General features: G+C 48.4%; 1 protein-coding gene across 3 annotated transcripts in view; it reads left to right on the forward strand.

The window, feature by feature from the left end:
- Window positions 1–20,735, forward strand: part of coasy (CoA synthase) — a 55,127-nt gene that overhangs the window by 20,809 nt on the left and 13,583 nt on the right. For 2 of the 3 annotated variants that reach the window (XM_073071830.1, XM_073071829.1), the window contains exons 5-8: window positions 6,600–6,789; window positions 8,596–8,660; window positions 12,463–12,547; window positions 19,986–20,083. In XM_073071830.1, the coding sequence (XP_072927931.1) occupies window positions 6,600–6,789; window positions 8,596–8,660; window positions 12,463–12,547; window positions 19,986–20,083 (438 nt within the window). The remainder of the gene's footprint in view (window positions 1–6,599; window positions 6,790–8,595; window positions 8,661–12,462; window positions 12,548–19,985; window positions 20,084–20,735) is intronic. The other variant, XR_012102076.1, reaches the window with a different exon arrangement.

Below are 20,735 nucleotides of genomic sequence, written 5' to 3' on the forward strand. Positions count from 1 at the left end.
ACTTCTGTCTATTTTGGCTCTGCCTCCTGAATGATCCAAAGTTCATCCAGCTCCAGCTCCAGTTCCCTAACTCGGTTTGTCAGGAGCTGCAGCTGGATGCACCTTTTACAGTGTAATCAACAGGGACAATTGTGCTCGCCCTGACTTCCCACATACTGCAAACGGAGCACTCGACTGCCCTAACTGCTGCCTCCATTACCTACTTCTAGGCTAATTAGATCAATTGAAGGAGCTTACCCGACTGGGAGCAAGCTCGTCCTCAGCCTCTGCTCATCGAAGTCTCTCGAGCCAAAGTCATCCTACTTTGTTGCCCGCTCCATTAATCTGCTCGCTTTTTAAACTCTCCCGCTGCCTCACGGGCCGACTTTCACGCGCTTGTGCAGTCGTGCCCCGTTCAAACTGCCGAAGTTTCTTCAAACTGCCGAAGAAATGACCCTTGAACTTTTGCCACATTTCCCTGAGAACATCTGTTCCCAATTTATGCTACCGAGTTGTTGCCTGATAGCCTCATATTTCTGGGTAAGGGATGACCTGTACAAGTGGGACAGGTTGCACCTGAACTGGAGGGGAACCAATATCCTGGGAGGGAGGTTTGCTAATGCTATTGGGGAGGGTTTAAACTAGATTTACAGGGGGTGGGAACCAAAGTGAAGAGGCAGAGGATGGGACAGTTGGTACACAAGTAGTGACAGCTTGTGAGGAAGTATAGGCAGATGATGATTCACTCAGCCTGATGGTTTGAGATGTGTCTATTTTAATGTGAGGAGTATCATAAACAAGGCGGGTGAACAGAGCATGGATCAATACGTGGAACTATGAAGTCGTGGCCATTACAGAGACTCGGATGTCTCGGGGGCAGGAATGGCTGCTGAATGTGCTGGGCTTTAGATGTTTCAGAAAGGACGGGGGGGGTGGAGGCCTCTTTGATTAACGCACTGTTAATCAGGGATGGTGTCACAGCTGCAGAAAAGGAGGAAGTCTTGGAGGGATTGTCGAGTAAGTCAGTGTGGGTGGAAGTTAGAAACAGGAAGGGGACAATAATTCTACTGACATATTCATATTTCCCCTTACTCCAATTAAACGCTTTCCTAACTTGCCTGTTCCCATCTCTCTCCAATGCTATGGTGAAGGAGATAGAATTGTGATCACTATCTCCAAAATGCTCTCCCACTGAGAGATCTGACACCTGACCAGGTTCATTTCCCAATACCAGATCAAGTACAGTCTGTCCTCTTGTAGGCTTATCTACGTATTGTGTCAGGAAACTTTCCTGAACACACCTAACAAACTCCACCCCATCTAAACCCCTTGCTGTTGGCATGTGCCAATCTATATTTGGGAAATTAAAACCTCCCATCACAACAACCCTGTTATTATTACATCTTTCCAAAATCTGTCTCCCTATCTGCATCTCGATGTCCCTGTTACTGTTGGGTGGTCTATAAAAAACACCCAGTAGAGTTATTGACCCCTTGCTGTTCCTAACTTCCACCCACAGAGACTCCGTAGACAGTCCCTGCATGACTTCCTCCTTTTATGCAGCCGTGACACTATCTCTGATCAACAGTGCCACATCCCCATCTCTCTTGCCTCCCTCCCTGTCCTTTCTGAAATGTCTAAAGCCTGGCACTCGAAGTAACCATTCCTGCCCCTGAGCCATCCAAGTCCCTGTAATGGCCACAACATCATAGCTCCAAGTACTGATCCACACTCTAAGCTCATCTGCTTTGTTCATAATACTCCTCGCATTAAAATAGACACATCTTAAACCATCAGTCTGAGCGCATCCCTTCTCTATCACCTGCCTATCCTCCCTCTCACATTGACTACAAGCTTTCTCTATTTGTGAGCTAACTGCCCCTTCCTCTGTCACTTCAGTTTGGTTCCCAGCCCCCAGCAATTTTAGTTTAAACTCTTCCCAATAGCCTTAGCAAACCTCCCCACCAGGTTATTGGTCCCCCTGGGATTCAAGTGCAACCCGTCCTTTTTGTACAGGTCACACCTGCCCCAAAAGAGATCTCAATGATCCAGAAATCTGAATCCCTGCCCTCTGTTCCAATCTCTCAGCCACGACCTCTGGCTGTTCTCCTTCCCACTTCAGGATATCACGGATGCAATCAGAAACATCCCGGACCCTGGCACCTGGGAGGCAAACTACCATCCATGTTCCCTTCCTGCGTCCACAGAATCTCCTGTCTGACCCCCTGACTATAGAGTCCCCTAGTACTGCTGCCATTTTCCCCACCCTTCTGAGCCACAGGGCCAGACTCTGAGAGGCACGGCCACTGTTGCTTCCCCCAGGTACGTTGTTCCCCCCCTCCCCCCCCAACAACAGTACTCAAACAGGAGTAGTTATTGTTAAGGGGTAGAGCCACTGGGGTACTCTCTAGCATCTGATTCTTCCCCTTCCCTCTCCTGATTGTTACCGACTTATCTGTCTCCCGAGGCCCCAGTGTGACCACTTGCCTATAGCTCCTCTCTATCGCCACCTCACTCTCCCTGACCAGACGAAGGTCATCGAGCTGCATCTCCGGTCCCCTAACCCGGTCCCTAAGGAGCTGCAGCTCGACACACCTGGCGCAGATGTGGCTGTCGGGGAGCCGGGAGTCTCCAAGACTTCCCACATCTGACACTGAGCACAGAACACCGGCCCCATACACATTCTTCCTGTCTGTATTCTACACAGGCAAACTACTTTGCCTCGACCCATTTTTGCCTCAGTTGAGCCAAAGCCCTCCTACTCTGTCTCCCTCTAGTCCAGCGCCTGCTCATCCGACGCCCACTCTGTAAGGAGTCTCTTTTTCAACTCTTCTCGCTGCTCTCACTGGCTGACGTCCACGCGCTTGCGCAGTCGTGCCCCGATCAAACTTTATATTACTGCAAAGGTGTTCGTAAAATATAATTCAGAATGCATGTGAAGTGAGCTGAGCAGGTAAACGGTAAGCAGCTCGCTGTCCTAGTGACGAGACCCCGGCCTGGTCTCCCAGTCTGAGGGAAGAAGCTGTTACCCAGTCTGACAGACCTCGTCCTGGTGCTCCTGTACCTCCTCCCTGACGGGGGTGGGTCAGAGAGATTGTGAGGTGGGTGGTGGTGACGAGACCCCGGTGGTGGTCGGGTATTCATCCGTCTCCCAGCCTGAGGGAAGAAGCTGTTACCCAGTCTGACAGTCTCAGTCCTGGTGCTCCTGTACCTCCTCCCTGACGGTGGTGAGTCAGAGAGAGTGTGGGATGGGTGGTAAGGATCTTCAACAATGCTCCCGGTAAATGTCCCAAATAGGGGGGATCCTCTCGGGTTTTTACCGTTCTCGGTAGGGTCCTGCAGTCTGATGTCTCTCAGCTCCCGTATCTGACCATGATGCAGCCGGTCAGGAGACTCTCGATGCTGTTCCTGCAGAAAGCTGTTAGACTACAATGTTCCTAGAACGAACACACACACAGGCCCTTCAGCCCATCTGCTGTATCCTCAAACACTGAGAGACACTGAAGATGTGATAAACTGATATGATGTGATAATTCCTAGAATGAACATACAGACCCTTCAGCCCATCACTTGTATGCTGACCATCAAGTTCTTAATCTGTACTCATTCCATCAACATGTGTTTAGCTGCTTGGCTGTTCCACTTCCCGTCTGCGTGCATCCTAATCGTTAAAATAGTTACTGCCAAATTGTGCAGTGTAATTGACTGTGCAGTCACCCCATGAGTTGCAGAGATTCCCTCCAATCATCTTGCCCTCTGTCTGTGTCCTCGACCCTTCTTTCCCCCTTTACTGAGGTGGCTGTGCTTTCTAGTATATACCCTGTCCTAGGTTGAATATCAGTATCAGGTCTTCCTCTTAACCCTTCTGCTCCAAAGAAAACATATTCCAGCCTACTCATTCATTCCCCCAGAACTGAAACTCTCCATCCTAGACCCCAATCACTCCCCCAGAAATGAAACACTCTGTCCTAGACCCCAATCACTCCCCCAGAACTGAAACTCTCTGTCCTGGACCCCAATCACTCCCCCAGAACTGAAACTCTCCATCCTAGACCCCAGTCATTCCCCCAGAACTGAAACTCTCCATCCTAGACCCCAGTCACTCCCCCAGAAATGAAACACTCTGTCCTAGACCCCAATCACTCCCCCAGAACTGAAACTCTCTGTCCTGGACCCCAATCACTCCCCCAGAACTGAAACTCTCCATCCTAGACCCCAATCACTCCCCCAGAACTGAAACACTCTGTCCTAGACCCCAGTCACTCCCCCAGAACTGAAACACTCTGTCCTAGACCCCAGTCACTCCCCCAGAACTGAAACTCTCCATCCTAGACCCCAGTCATTCCCCCAGAACTGAAACTCTCCATCTTAGACCCCAATCATTACCCCAGAACTGAAACTCTCCATCTTAGACCCCAATCATTTCCCCAGAACTGAAACTCTCCATCCTAGACCCCAATCACTCCCCCAGAACTGAAACTCTCTGTCCTGGACCCCAATCACTCCCCCAGAACTGAAACTCTCTGTCCTGGACCCCAATCACTCCCCCAGAACTGAAATTCTCCATCCTAGACCCCAATCACTCCCCCAGAACTGAAACTCTCCGTCCCAGACCCCAATCACTCCCCCAGAACTGAAACTCTCCATCCTAGACCCCAGTCATTCCTCCAGAACTGAAACTCTGTCCTAGACCCCAATCACTCCCCCAGAACTGAAACTCTCCATCTTCGACCCCAATCGCTCCCCCAGAACTGAAACTCTCTGTCCTAGACAACATTCTGGTGAATTTCAGTGGTACCCAACCTGGGGTTCCATAGACCTCATGGTTAATGGTAGAGATTCATGGTATAAAAGTGGTTGGGAAACCCCTGACCTTCTCCCCCCCCTCCCCCTTCCCAGGATAACCACATTCTTACCAATGTCATAGCACCCAGCTTTGGTCAACTAGTGTTTTATAAAGTTGTACTTACTTACTGCCCGTCATGCCACTAGCCCACCACCCCTGTCTGTCCATACCCTCACACTCCGCTAGAGAAGGATTCTTCTTGCTGTTTCCCTACCTGTTTTGTTTGACCGGTCAGGGTCGCTGAGCCCCCAAACCTGGAGGACCAGTGGACTTGGTCTTAGTCTGGCCTCTGTCCTTTGACCTATCTGGCATGAACCCTGACTCCAGCCAAAGTAGCTCTCCAGGTCATCAAGGCAGGCAAGCCTCCAAACCCACGACAAGGTCCTCTTGGAGGTTAACCTCTCTGCTGTTGCATGATATACCTTTGCGAATGATGGTGAGTGTCCCGTGGCCCTTCCTCATCATCTAATCGGCCTGTGTCGAGGGGCCGTTGGACTTGCACGCCAAGGGCACTCAGGGTTCTGAGGATTCAGGATGGTGCAGGCTCGGGTCTGATGTTGCTGCGTTTGCCGAGCTTGGCGGCTGGCTTGCAGACGTTTCATCACCAGTCACGGTGACATCCTCAGTGCACAGTCGCTGGTGTTTCTACAGTAAACACGAGCACATCCAGGGAGAGACTCCATCTGAGGACTTCTCAACTGGCGGGGAAACGTCTGCAAGAATACAGAACACTGTTGGGTTTCTGGGAGAAGGGAGTAAAACAAGAAGGGAAGGAATTGTATACACACACGACAGAATTGGGCAAACTGTGCTTAATTACTCATTGTGTCTTGTTGGGAGACCTCACTCTGGGCCGTGTAGGTCTTGTCAGTTGAACAAGTGTGAGGCAGACAACATTGAAATAGATCAGATGAAAGCTTTATTACAATCTTTGGGGGTTGATAATTTTCATGTTTAAAAAAAACTTTATTAAGTTATGGAGGTGATTTGAATTTAATTCAAAATATTGTCTCTCATTATTTACAATCCGTAGGGCTTTAGTGTTCATTTGATAAAGAACTAGTCGGGGTTTATTTCGCAGCTCTGTACACCACACTCCTGTCCAGTTGGTGGCAGTAGTGCACCTTTAAGTTGCAGTGCCAACGGCCAATAGAAGGCAGAAGTTGTTGTTAATTGTCAAGTTTGGTGAATGCCACAACATCAAACTTCTCAGGGTGTTTAGAAGGGTGCTCCGAGACATCAGTCACCTTCCCCTGCGCAAAGGGTGCTCGGAGACATCAGTCACCTTCCCCTGCGCAAAGGGTGCTCGGAGACATCAGTCACCTTCCCCTGGGCAAAGGGTGCTCGGAGACATCAGTCACCTTCCCCCGCGCAAAGGGTGCTCGGAGACATCAGTCACCTTCCCCTGCGCAAAGGGTGCTCGGAGACATCAGTCACCTTCCCCTGGGCAAAGGGTGCTCGGAGACATCAGTCACCTTCCCCTGGGCAAAGGGTCCTCGGAGACATCAGTCACCTTCCCCTGGGCAAAGGGTCCTCGGAGACATCAGTCACCTTCCCCTGGGCAAAGGGTGCTCCGAGACATCAGTCACCTTCCCCTGCGCAAAGGGTGCTCAGAGACATCAGTCACCTTCCCCTGGGCAAAGGGTGCTCGGAGACATCAGTCACCTTCCCCTGGGCAAAGGGTCCTCGGAGACATCAGTCACCTTCCCCTGGGCAAAGGGTGCTCCGAGGTGAATTTAGTTTAACATTTATTTACATCCTGGTTAATTTTCAGAGTAATCCTCGAATACCAGCGACTCCTTATGTGATCGGTGTGACTGGATACATGGCCAGTGGAAAATCAACGGTTGTGCAGCACCTGCAGAAAATGGGCGCGGCCGTCATCAACGCTGACGCTGTGGGGCATGAGTCCTACAGGCCGGGAACAGCTGCCCATCGCAAAATCGTTCAGGAGTTTGGACGAGGTATGTTTAAATCCGATTCATTCACCAATGCGACTTCTTTGTAAAGCGTGAAATTTAACTAACAGAGAGACGTCATTATTGGATGTCGTTTATTATCATGAAGGTGTTCATTTTTACATTTACCATGAAGTTGAACAGATATTTTAACACTTGTTAATCCTACACTTAATAAAAGATCTTTTTCAGTAGACGGCACACGACTTTTGAGTGGCAGACTGACCTCCAACTTGCCGAGGCCAGGCGGCAACTCTCAGACAACTCCTCGTACTTACCCCTTGAAAAGGAGCCCACACCTCGCCATCAGGCCACCGTCTCCCGCATCTTTGCTAACTTCTTCAACTCCAGAGATCTCCCATCCACTCATAGTTCCCTTACTCTGCACTGCTGGTTTCTACCTCCGACCCAAGACCCACAAACCTGACTGTCCATTGCCTCTGCCTGCTCCTGGCCCACAGAGCTTGTGTCCTCATAACTGGATTCCATTCCAACCCCCTGGTTCAGTCCCATCTGATGCTCTCGATCTCCTGAGTAGCTTGCAGCTCCCTGGCCATGACTGCCTTATCTTCACTATGGATGTTCCATCCCTCTACACTTCTATCTCCTATCAAGAAGGCTCCACTTCTTTCTCGATAAAAGACCAATCACCACCTTCCCTCCATCTGTCAGAGCTACTCCTCACCCTCAACAGTTTCTCCTTCGCCGTCTCAGACTTTCTCCAAACTCGGGGAGTAACCACATGTACCCGTATGGGCCCCGGCTACGTGGAGCGATTCATATTCTAAGCCTCCCTTAGTAATGCTCCCCGACTCTTTCTGCGCGACGTTGACGGCTGCATTGGTGCTGAGCTCGTCAATTTCATCGACTTTGCCTCTAACTTCCACCCTGCCCTCAAATTCACTTGGTCCATCTCGGACACCTCGCTCCCCTTTCTCAATCTCTGTCTCCAGATCTGGAGACAAGCTGTCTCCCGATATTTTTTTTAATAAACCTACTGATTCCACGGCTATTTTGGCCGTACCTCTTCCCACACTGTCTCCTATGATATTGCTGTTCCCTTGTCTCAGTTCCTTCGTCTCTGCCGCATCTGATCCCAGGATAAGGCTTTCCTGCCAGTCCTCTTTCTTCAAAGGGTTCCCTCCCTCTACCATTGACGCTGCCCTCACTCGCATCTCCTTCATTTCCTGAATATCTGCACTCCCTCCATCTTCCTGCCATCTTAGTACTGATAGAGTTTATCTTCTCTCCTCCTACCCCATTGGCCTCTGCATCCAGCGCATCATTCTCCACAACTTCCGTCAATTCAGCAGGATCCTACACCAAACATGTCATTACCTCTCCCTTAATGTCCGCTTTCCACAGAGATCGCCTCCTCCATGGTCCTCCCACACTGATCTCCCTCCCGGCACTAATCCCTGCATGGAACAAGGTGTGTGTCGGTAACCGCAGACAGGTCATCCCGGCATACGGTCCATGTCGTCCCCAGCACGCGGTCGGTGCCGGGATAGGATTCAGTGAAAAGTTTGTCCGATGATAATCATCTTTCATTTTCAGCCTTGCCTCCATCAGTAAGGGTATTTGTGAAGGAGTAAAGGGTTTAAAAGTAAAACTCAGTTTCAATCCCCGCAGTCTGTTGAACTACTTTGCCTCGATGGATCAGTGTTCTGAAACGTAATTTTCTTCTGTAGCTCTGCAGAGTCTCCCAGATAAGCAGCTGGGGCTCAGCTGACCAAGTGACCTCGTTTTGATGAATAAACAGAAGCTGCAGTTCGTTCACAAGTATAATTCAAGCGGGTTTTCTTGTTGTAGAAATCCTTCTGGGAGATGGAGCCATCAACCGAACGGCATTGGGAAAGATCGTCTTCGAAGATCAAGTGAGTGCATTTGGTGGAATTTTCCTCTTCAGTGGCTGATTCTTTCCTCCGACCTCCACGTCCTTGCACCTGGGACCGCCCTGGTGTCGACCTTCCTCGGCGTCTTCTTCCCGACTCTCCCGAAAAGACCGCGAAACCCAGCTCCCAAACCCACAAGACAAAATAACATTCTTCCATTGGTTAACAAATGAATACAATCCCTGTTATCAGCAGTTGTGAAGCTAAACAAACTGCGAGAGAAAGCACTTAATCGCAACAGAGAAGCATTGTTAAAAAAACAATGAAACTCGTAACAAAGCAAAGAAGCCATTTTGATTAACATACACAGTACATTGTCCATCCATGATGGACTGGGCCAGATCCACTGCTTTTTGTAGGAGATTTTGTTCAGGGGCTTTGCTGTTTCCACACCAGGCTGTGATGCAGCCAGTCAATATACTCTCTACTATAGAAATTTGTCAAAGTCTTAGTTATCATGCTAAATCTCTGCAAAACTCCAAAGGAAGTAGAGGTACTGCCCCCTTTTCTTTGTAACTGCACTGACATGCGGGGTCCAGGATAGCTGTTCTGAAAAAACACCTAGAAATTGGAGTCTCTCTCCACCTCTGAGGACCGGCTCCTGAGGTCTATAATCATCTCCTTGGTCTTGCTGACATTGAGTGAGAGGTGGTTGTTGTGGCACCACTCGGCCAGATTTTCAGTGTCCCTCCTAAATGCTGATTCATCACCGCCTTTGATTCGGCCAGTGACAGTCGTGTAGTCAGCAAACTTGAATATGGCATTGGAGCTGTGCTTAGCCGCACAGTCGTAAGTTTAAAGCAAGTGGAGCAAGTAAGCATACAGCCTTGTGGTGCACCTGTGCTGGAGGAGATCGTGGAGGAGATCTCCATTCGCACTGACTGGGGCCTGCAAGTGAGGAAATCTGGGATCCAATTGCACAAGGAGGTGCTTATGCCAAGGTCTTTGAGTTTATCGAGGGAAGTGATGGTATTGCATGCTGAGCTGTAGTCAATGAAGAGCATCCTGATGTGTTCATCTTTGCTGTCCAGATGGTCCAGACTTGAGTGAAGAGCCGATGAGATGGCGCCTGTTGCTCCGGTAAGCAAATTGGAGTGGATCTAAGTTGCTTCTCAAGCAAGAGTTGGTATGTTTCATCAGCAACCTCTCGAGACACCTCATCACTACCAGTGTGAATGCTACTGGACAATCGTCATTGAAGCAGGCCACCCACACTCTTCTTGGGCACTGGTCTTATTGAAGCCTGCTTGAACTGCCAGAGTGAGAGCTTCAAGATCTCAGTGAACACTCCAGCCAGTTGATCAGCACAGGTCTTTAGTACTTGGCCAGGTACCCTGCCTGGGCCAGGTGCTTTTTACAGGTTCTCCCTCCTGAAGCCTACTTGCACGTCGGCCTCAGGGTCTGAAATCATGAATCCTTGGACGATGTGCAAGTTCACGATGGCTACTCAATGTTTTGACGGTCAAGGTAAGCATAGAAGGCATCGAGTCATCTGGAAGTGAATCCCTGCTGTCTACTTTGTCACTTGATTTAACTTGATAGTATCCAAGCACTGCCACAACTCTCGAGCATCCTCATTGATTCGGGTTTGGTCCAGAATCGCCACTTCGCCTGTGAGGTGACTTTCTGAAGGTCATTCCTGTGACACCGGTAACTTTTTTGGTCACCAGGTTGAATGCCTCTGATCTGGCCCTCAACAGAATGAGGACTCATGGATTATCCAGGGCTTCTGGTTGGTGAAGACTCTGAATGAATTTGTGGGGAAAGGCTCATCTACGACTGTTTTAACAAAGTGTGTGACAACCATAGTGTATTTGTTTCGATCCACAGATGAGTTTTTAAACATGGTCCAGTCCACCAAATCAAAGCAATCCCGTACCTGCTGCTCTCCCTCGTGCGGACACCCCGTCGTCGTCTCTTTAGTCTCTGCCCGTGTGCAGGTAGGAGAAGGCCAGTCAAGTAATCAGATTTACCGAAGGGTGGCCTGGGCACGGAACTGAGGGATTCCTTATCATAGTCTAATGTGTTGGGATGTCTGGTGCTGATGGTAGTTGACAGGATATTCTTCAAAAAAGCCTGGTTGAAGTCCTCAACTATGATTTAAAATGTGTCAGTATGGACTGTTTCTTGTTTGGAGAAGGTATTGTGCAGTATTGCAAGCAATTAATTATAGTTGGCCGCTGGCGGTATGTCAACTGCGGTTAGGATTATAGATCAGAACACCTTTTGTAAGTAGAACGGATGGTATTTAACCGTTAGGTGTTCCAAGTCGGGGGGGGGGGGGGGCGGTGAGGGACACGAGTTTGACAAAACCACAGGGAGTTTATCATGAAACACACACCTCTCAACTCTTCCTTTTGCCTTTTCTAAATCAGCGGATTGGTCCCTCAGTATGAATCGAGGAGCCTTTGGCTCTGATCATTGTATGTGGTATGCTTGGAGGAAGCCAAGTTCCAGTCAGACATACAATATAACAGTCTCTCATTTCCCTGTGACACTGCAATCTTGTCTCCAGGTCCTCAGTTTTGTTCTCCAGTCACTGCACATTTGCCAGCAAGATGCTGGGTAGAGGGGGCCTCATCTCTGCCTTTCAGCCTGGCGTGGAGTCTTGGCTCGCCTCCAGCCATGGCAATGAAGCTTCATCCGCTCAAAAGTGCCTGGTTCGCCAAGTCCATCGGAAGATCTTGAGATCTGCAGGTCGTTGTGTTGATCTGCAAGTACAAGCTGCAGATTGCAGTAGTGAGAGTAATTCGAAAGAGATGTATTTAGAAGTCCTCCAGGAGCACCACAACCTTGTCGTGGGGTTTGGAGGCTTGCGTGCCTCAATGACCCGGAGGGATACACTGGCTGGAGTCAGGGCTTCGTGCTTTGGCTCTTGTCAAACAGGTCAAAGGGTCCTCTGGTCTTCCAGGTTCAGGGATTCAGCTCAGAGCTAACAATCCTGACCAGTAAAACAAGACGGGCGTGAAAGCTGAGCCTCTGACACGATGAAGGAAGCCCTGAACAGGGCCAGAGATGGAGGACCTTCATTGCTGCCCTAAACCCCAGCGTGTAACAGGCAGTATATGAGAACTGTTGCCTGCATCACACAGAACGTGCCATCTTGAAATCTAACTTGGACCAGGCTTGGGTTATTAGGCCATAAGACACAGGAACAGATTTAGGCCATTTGGCCCATCGTCTGCTCTGCCATGGCTAATCCTCTCAACCTCAATCTCTCGATTTCTCGCCGTATCCCTTCAAGCCTAATCAAGAATCTATCAGCCTCCTCCTGGAGTATACCCAATGACTTGACCTCCACAGCCGCCCTCTGGTGACGAATTCCACAGATTCACCGCTCTTTGGAAAAAGAAATTCCTCCTCATCTCTGTTTTAAAAGGACACCCCTCTATTCTGAAGCTGTTGTCCTCTGGTCCCAGACTTCCCGACCACATCCACTCTGCGCCCTCTGGTCCTAGACTCCCCCACTATAGGAATCATCCTTTCCGATTCCGCTCTATCAAGGCCTTTCAACATTCGATAGGTTTCAATAAGGTCACCCCTCATTCTTCTGAATTCCAGTGAGTATCTGTCCTATTATGTCCTCATTGTGAGTATTTTTGTTGCTAACGATGCCTTGTGCTTTGGTTTGAAAGGTGGTATGTGAACACAAGTTTCTGAATCGTTGAATACTTCTCAACTCCTTGAACCATTACTCTGTCTATTACTAGGGGTATCATAAGGGGTTTGACTCGCACTTCCCCAAGAAAATGTTTCTTGATGGCTGCCTGTTTTTCTCTTTCAGGAGAAACTAAAACGTCTAACCAGCATTGTGTGGCCAGAGACGGCAGCTCTTGTCAAACAGATGATCAGCCAGGCTGGTTCAGAGGGTGAGTGCTAAGGACCGAACTGGAATTGTCACGTGTATGGTGAAAAGCTTCGTTCTGCAGACGGATCATTTCATTACATCGAGGTAGTACAAGCGAAAACCAACAATGGAGTTCAGAATAGAGCACCGCGGTTATAGAGAAAGCACGGTTCACCTACTCAGTAATGTGCAACAATGAGGTAAACCACGAGGTGGATTCATCTTTAACGTACAGGAGGTCCAACCTCCCCCAGGTCCTGGACCCATTGCATATTGCCTATCACCACAGTAGGCCAAAGGCAGATGCAATCTCAGTGGCTCTTCACACAGCCTTGGACCACCTGGACCAACACAAACACCCATGTCAGGATGCTGTTCATCGACTATAGCTCAGCATTTAACACCATCATTCCCACAATCCTGATTGAGAGGTTGCAGAACCTGGGCCTCTGTACCTCCCTTGTAATTGGGTCCTCAGCTTCCTAACCAGTAGACCGCAATCTGTGCGGATTGGTGATAATATCTCCAACTCGCTGATGATCAACACTGGTGAAACTCGGGTGTGTGCTTAGCCCACTGCTCTACTCCCTATATACACATTGTTGGTAGAATCTCAGGTGGTGACAAGAGGGCCTACAGGAGTGAGATACGCCAACTAGTGGAGTGGTGTCGCAGCAACAACCTTTCACTCAACGTCAGTAAGACGAAAGAGCCGATTGTGGACTTCAGGAAGGTATTATGAAGTAACGCATACCAATCCTTGTAGAGGGATCAGAAGTGGAGAGAGTGAGCAGCTTCAGGTTTCTGGGTGTCAAGATCTCTGAGGATCTAACCTGGTCCCAACATATCGATGCAGTTATAAAGAAGGCAAGACAGCGACTATACTTCATTAGGAGTTTGAAGAGATTTGGTATTTCAACAAATAAAGTCAGAAACTTCTATTGTTGTACCGTGGAGAGCATTCTGACAGGCAGCATCACTGTCTGGTATGGGTGGGGGAGGTGCTACTGCACAGGACCAACAGGAGCTGCAGAAGGTTAGTCAGCTCCATCTTGGGTACTAGCCTACAAACTACCCAGGACATCTTCGGGGAGCGGTGTCTCAGAAAGGCAGCGTCCGTTGTTAAGGGCTTGCAGCACCGAGGGCATGCCCTTTTCTCACCGTTACCATCAGGGAGGAGGTACAGAAGCCTGAAGATACACACTCAGTGATTCAGGAACAGCTTCTTCCCCTCTGCCATCAGGGAGGAGGTACAGGAGACTGAAGGCACACACTCAGTGATTCAGGAACAGCTTCTTCCCCTCTGCCATCAGGGAGGAGGTACAGGAGCCTGAAGACACACACTCAACGATTCAGGAACAGCTTCTTCCCCTCTGCCATCAGGGAGGAGGTACAGGAGCCTGAAGACACACACTCAGTGATTCAGGAACAGCTTCTTCCCCTCTGCCCTCTAAGTGGATATCGAGCTCATGAACACTACCTCACTTCATTAATATGTATTTCAGTTTTAAATCTATTCAATATATGTATACTGTAATTGATTTACTATTTATTATTATAATTTTATTTATTTATTTATTTATTCCCTCCTTTTATATATTGCATTGAACTGCTGCTAAGTCACGACAAAAGTCACAGTCAGGACCACAAAGCTTCTCCACCACGACAAAAGTCACAGTCAGGACCACAAAGCTTCTCCACCACGACAAAAGTCACAGTCAGGACCACAAAGCTTCTCCACCACGACAAAAGTCACAGTCAGGACCACAAAGCTTCTCCACCACGAAAGGTGACAGTGAAGATGGACCGAACTGCTGATTCTGTGAAGGCGAAAGTTTTTTGTCTGTGTTTCGTGATGAACGCTTTGTGGTGCTCGGACAGGGCAGTTTTGCTGCACATTTGTTCTCCCGACCTGGATTAAGTGCCAACACTTCTACTGACCGAGAGAGTTCTCCCCGTGATCCTGACCACAGTTTACATAACACCAAAGGCTGATGTTAATCAGGCTGTCAAGATATTGAATGCTGCCATCACCAAACAAACAGCACTTCACTCGAACTTGTCAGGAGAAATCTCTGCCCAGTTATCATCAGCACCAGGTGTCCCAACACACTCGACCACTGCTATAAGGAGCGCCTACTGTTCCATGCCCGGAAAGCTGATCCTTCTCCTATCTGATTACAGGCAGAGGTTGAAGAGCGAGGCCCCAGAGATGAGAACAACAAAGAGGTGGTCGCTGAAGGCAGAGGAGTGGCTTTGGGAGTGCACCACGTTCAAGGATTCATCAGAGGATCATGGTTGTCGCAGACTTTATATTTTTTTAAAAAGTCGTAAATGAGCGTCTCCACAGTTCATTCAGAGTCTTCCTCAGTCAGAAGCCGTGGGTGAACCATGAGATCCCCGATCTGCTGAGGGTCAGGTCGATGGTGCTCAGGTCTGGAAAGGCATCTCACAGGTAACGTGGCAATCCCAGACCAAGCGTGAATCCCTGATGGATGCGCGGCTGCTGTGGCAGGGTTTAAATGCTGTTACTAGTGAAAACAAGCAACACAGACGACAAGAAGGCCTCCCTCCCAGATGACCTCAGTGTCTTCTATGCTCGCTTTGACCGTCAAGGAATGGAGGAACTTTCAGAAACTCCCATAGACCCCCAACGACCCTGTGATTTCAGGCTCCGAGGCCGATGTGAGAGCATCCTTCAGGAGGGTGAACTCCCAGAAACCATTTGTCCCAGATGGGGTACCTGGCCAAGTATTAAAGACCCGTGCTGATCAACTCTCTGGAGTGTTCACCGATACCTTTAACCTCTCACTTTGGCAGTCTCGGGTACCTACCTGCTGAAGTAGGACCGGTTAACCTGCCTCAATGACTATCGTCCAGTAACATGTACAGCCACTGTGATGAAGTGTTCTAAGAGGTTGGTGAGGAAACTTATACACTCCTGCCTGAAAAGACTTGGATCCACTCTAGTTTGCCTACCCAAGCAACAGGTCCACAGCAGACGCTATTTCACTGCCTCTTCACTCAAACATCTGGACAGCAAAGAAGAACACATCAGGATGCTCTTTATCGATGACAGCTCGGCATCCAATACCATCGTCCCTTCAAAACTAATTAGTACACTTCCAGAGCCGGGCCCCAGTACCTCCTTGAGCCATTGGATCCTTGACTCGCTCACCTGCAGACCCCAGTCAGTGCGAGTGGAGACCTTCTCCACGATCTCTGTCAGCACAGGTGCACCACAAACCTGCATGCTTACTCCCCTGCTCTATTCGCTTCACACTTGTGACTGTTCGGCTAAGAACAGCTCCAATGCCATATTCAAGTTTGCTGACGACGCCACTGCTGTGGGCCAAATCAAAGCTGGTGACAAATCGGCATATAGGGGGGAGATTGAAAATCTGGCTGGGTGGTGTCGTGACTACAGCCTCTGTCTCAATGTCAGCAAGGCCTAGGACTTCAGGCAGAGGAAACTGGAGGCCCGAGAGCCAGTCCTCATCAGGGGGTGGAGAGTGTCAGCAACTTTAAATTCCTCGGTGTTATCATTTCAGAGGACCATTCCTGTGCAATTATGAGAAAGCACAACATACCTCAAAGTTGCCGGCCAGGGTCAGGGTCAGGGATGCCTCACTTTCAAGGACTCCTCATCTCATGTTCTCGATATTTATTTCTCATTTATTTATCATCAGTGCTTTTTTTCCCCTTTCGTTTCGTATTTTGCACACTGGTTGAATGCCCAAGTGAAGCATTTCATTGATTCTGTTGTGGTTACTATTCTAAGGATTTATTGAGTATGCACGCAAGAAAATGAATCTCAGGGTTGTATGTGGTGATGTATATCTGTACGCACTGCGATAATGAATTTACCTTGAACTTTGTCAAATTGCAAAATGACAGGCAGGAGAGACACGTAAAGCAGGGAACATTGCACTAATCCTGGGGATTACAAACTGCAGGCGGGTTAGGAAAATCAGTTTGGTGCTGGAAACTCAAAAGTGGAATTTGTAGAAAGCCTACGAGATGGCGTTTTAGTGCAGCTTCTGGTTGAGCCTTCTAGCAGAAAGACAGTTCTGGACTGGGTGTTACGTAATGACCCAGATTTGATTGGGAAGGTGAAGGTAAAGGAACCCCGAGGAGGAAACGATTGTAATGTGATATAACTTTCCCTGCAATTTGAGAGGGAAAAACTACCGTCAGAACTATCACTTATTAGAGTGGAGTAAAGGTAATTATAGAAGCGTGAGAGAGGAGCTGGCCATAGTGAAATGGAAGGGGACACTAGCAGGGGTAACTATTAATGGCTGGAATTGCTGGAAGAAATTCGGAGGGTGCAGGATGGATACCTCTCAAAGATCAAGAACTATTCTAAAGGGAGGGTGAGGCTGACAAGCCTTAAAGTAGCATAGAAGCAGAAGAGAAGGCATACAACTTCAGAAAAAATAGTGGGGAGTTAGAGGGTTGGGAAGCTTTGGAAAAACAAATCAAAAGCATCTAATAACAGCCGTACGGAGGGAAAAGATATAATATGGTAAGCTAGCCAAATATAGAGGATAACAAAAAATTTTTCAGATAGATAAAGAGTAAAAGAGAGGTGAGAGTAGATAACAGACTGCTGGAAAGTGATGCTGGAGAGGTAATAATGGGGCAGAAGGAAATAGTGGACAAACAGAATAAGTACTTTGCATCATTCTTCACTGTGGAAGACACTAGCAGTATCCCAGAAGTTCAGAAGTGTCAGGGGGCAAAAGTGCGTGAAGTTACCATCACTAGGGAGAAGGTGCTTGGGAAAATGAAAGATCTGAAAGGTAGACGGCCGAAAGAGGTGGCGGAAGAGATTGTGGAGGCATTAGTATCTGCCCCTTCACTTAACTTGGTATCATCTACAGATTTAGCCAGAAGCCACCAATCAGAACATGCAAATCATTAACATACAACGGAAAACGAATCAGTCCCAACATAGACCCCTATGGAACGCCATTAGTCACTGGCAGCCAGTAGAAAAAGCTCCCGTTATTCCCAATTTTGCCTCCTGCCAATCTTCTATCCATGTGAGTATCTTTCTTGTTGTACACTGCGCTCTGAACTTGTTTAGCAGCCTTGTCAAAGGCCTTCTGAAAATCTGAGTACCCAAAATCCACAGTTTCTCCTTTGTCTATCGTTATTTCTTCAAAGAATTCCAACAGATTGGTCTGGCAAGATTTTCCCTTGAGGAAATCATGTTGACTCCGGCCTACTTTATCCAAGTACCCCGACACCACACCCTTAACTATCGACTCCAACATCTGCCTAGTCAGACTAACTGGCCTATAATTCCTTTCTTCTGCCTTCCACCCTGGAATGAGATTTGCAGTTTTCAAGTCTTCCAGAGCCATTCCAGAATCTAGTGATTCTCGAAAGATCATTCCTTATGCCTCTGTAATCTCTTCAGCCGCCTCTTTCAGAACCCTGGAGTGTAGACCATCTGGTCTAGGTGATTTACCTACCGTCAGAACTTGCAGCTTCCGCAGTTCTCCCTCGTAATGTCAACTTCATACACTTATGCCCCTGACACTCTGAAACTTCTGGCATACTGCTAGTCTCTGCAGTGATGTAAAATACTCAGTTTGTCTGCTGTTTCCTTGTCCCCACTACTACCTCTCCAGCATCATTTTCCAGCGGTCGGAGATCTACCCTCGCCTCTCTTTTACTCCTTATAAAACTTCCGGAATCCTCTAGCCAGAAATGCGAGCGTGTCAGCGAGCCAAAGACGGTGTGTTGCTATGGCTATGGAGAAGTTGCTTGGAGACATGAAGGTACTGCAGATGAGTTGCCTGGACCAGATGGTTCTGAATCAGGCGGCTTAACAGAGAGTGGAGACGTTGATAATGATATTTCATGAATCACGAGGTTATGGAATGGTTCCAGATTATTGCTGGTATCTAACATCAATAATACTGAACACAGTTAATACCAAACGTCGCTAATGTCGAACCATTAACTTTGCTAATGCTGACACGGAACGTTGTCAGTGTTGCCAACACAGGGCGCTGTGAGTGTTACCGAGGCTGGACACCGTCCATGTCACCAATACCAAACACCTCTAATACCTAATATGGAAAGATGGAGTTAACAAAAATCTCATGTGGCTCTATTGCAAAACACCAAGCTTGCTATGTAACAGCTGGGGAAAAAAAAGCTGCAATTTAAAATGTTACGTAGAAACATAGAAAACCTACAGCACAATACAGGCCCTTCGGCCCACAAAGTTGTGCCGAACACGTCCCTACCTTAGAAATTACTAGGCTTACCCATAGCCCTCTATTTTTCTAAGCTCCATGTACCGATCTAAAAGTCTCTTAAAAGACCCTATCGTATCCGCCTCCACCACCATTGCCGGCAGCCCATTCCACGTACTCACCACTCTCTGAGTAAAAAACTTACCCCTGACATCTCCTCTGTAACTACTCCCCAGCACCTTAAACCTGTGTCCATTTCAGCCCTGGGAAAAAGCCTGTGACTATCCACACGATAAATGCCTCTCATCATCTTATATACCTCTATCAGGTCACCTCTCATCCTCTGTTGCTCCAAGGAGAAAAGGCCGAGTTCACGCAACCTGTTTTCATAAGGCATGCTCCCCAATCCAGGCAACATCCTCATAAATCTCCTCTGCACCCTTTCTATGGCTTCCACATCTTTCCTGTAGTGAGGCGACCAGAACTGAGCACAGCACTCCAAGTGGGGTCTGACCAAGGTCCTATAAAGCTGCAACATTACCTCTCGGCTCCTAAATTCAATTCCATGATTGATGAAGGCCAGTACACTGTACACATTCTTAACCACAGAGTCAACCTGCACAGCTGCTTTGAGTGTCCTATGGACTCGGACCCCAAGATCCCTCTGATCCTCCACACTGCCAAGAGTCTTCCCATTAATACTATATTCTGCCATCATATTTGACCTACCAAAATGAACCACTTCACACTTGCCTGGTTTGAAAATCTACTGCTCTTCCTTCATCAATGTGTTTAGTCCATTCCTCAAAAATTTATATCAGGCTAGTAGGGCACGACCTGCCCTTGACAAATCCATGCTGACTATTCCTAATCATATTATACCTCTCCAAACGTTCCTAAATCCTGCCTCTCAGGATCTTCTCCATCAGCTTACCAACCACTGAAGTAAGACTCACTGGTCTATAATTTCCTGGGCTATCTCCACTCCCCTTCTTGAACAAAGGAACAACATCCGCCACCCTCCAATCCTCCAGAACCTCTCCCGGCACCGTTGATGATGCAAAGATCATTGCCAGAAGCTCAGCAGTCTCCTCTCTCGCCTCCCACAGTAGCCTGGGGTACATCTCATCGTGTTAATTGAAGCTTGGCGTTTTGAAATAGAACCACACAAGACATTTCTCGCTTACACTAATAAACAGTTTAATTGAGAATTCCTTTTCAATCTCCCTTTGCTTTTCTTGCAAGGTAAATCGGTGTGTGTGGTGGATGCTGCGCTCTTGCTAGAGGCTGGATGGATGGATATGGTTCACGAGGTTTGGGTGGTGCTTGTTCCACAGGATGAGGTACATTACATTTCTGCCCAAATACCAGAATAAATGACAATCAATTTATTTACCAATGATTTAGAGCCACACCTGTGATGTTCCCATTGTTACAGATCATATCCACACCTATATTGTCCACACGCTCAGATCCACACCTGTGATGTTCCCATTGTCACCGGTCAGATCCACACCTGTGATGTTCCCATTGTCACCGGTCATATCCACACCTGTAATGTTCCCATTTTCACCGGTCAGATCCACACCCGTGATGTCCACACGGTCACCGGTCAGATCCACACCTGTGATGTCCACACGGTCACCGGTCAGATCCACACCCGTGATGTCCACACGCTCACCAGTCAGATCCACACCCGTGATGTCCACACGGTCAGATCCACACCTGTGATGTCCACACGGACACCGGTCAGATCCACACCCGTGATGTCCACACGGACACCGGTCAGATCCACACCCGTGATGTCCACACGGTCACCAGTCAGATCCACACCCGTGATGCCCACACGGTCACCGGTCAGATCCACACCTGTGATGTCCACACGGTCACCGGTCAGATCCACACCTGTGATGTCCACACGGTCACCGGTCAGATCCACACCCGTGATGTCCACACGGTCACCAGTCAGATCCACACCCGTGATGTCCACACGGT

This window comes from Hemitrygon akajei, chromosome 18 (assembly GCF_048418815.1).
Source record: "Hemitrygon akajei chromosome 18, sHemAka1.3, whole genome shotgun sequence".
Classification (NCBI taxonomy): Eukaryota; Metazoa; Chordata; class Chondrichthyes; order Myliobatiformes; family Dasyatidae; genus Hemitrygon; species Hemitrygon akajei.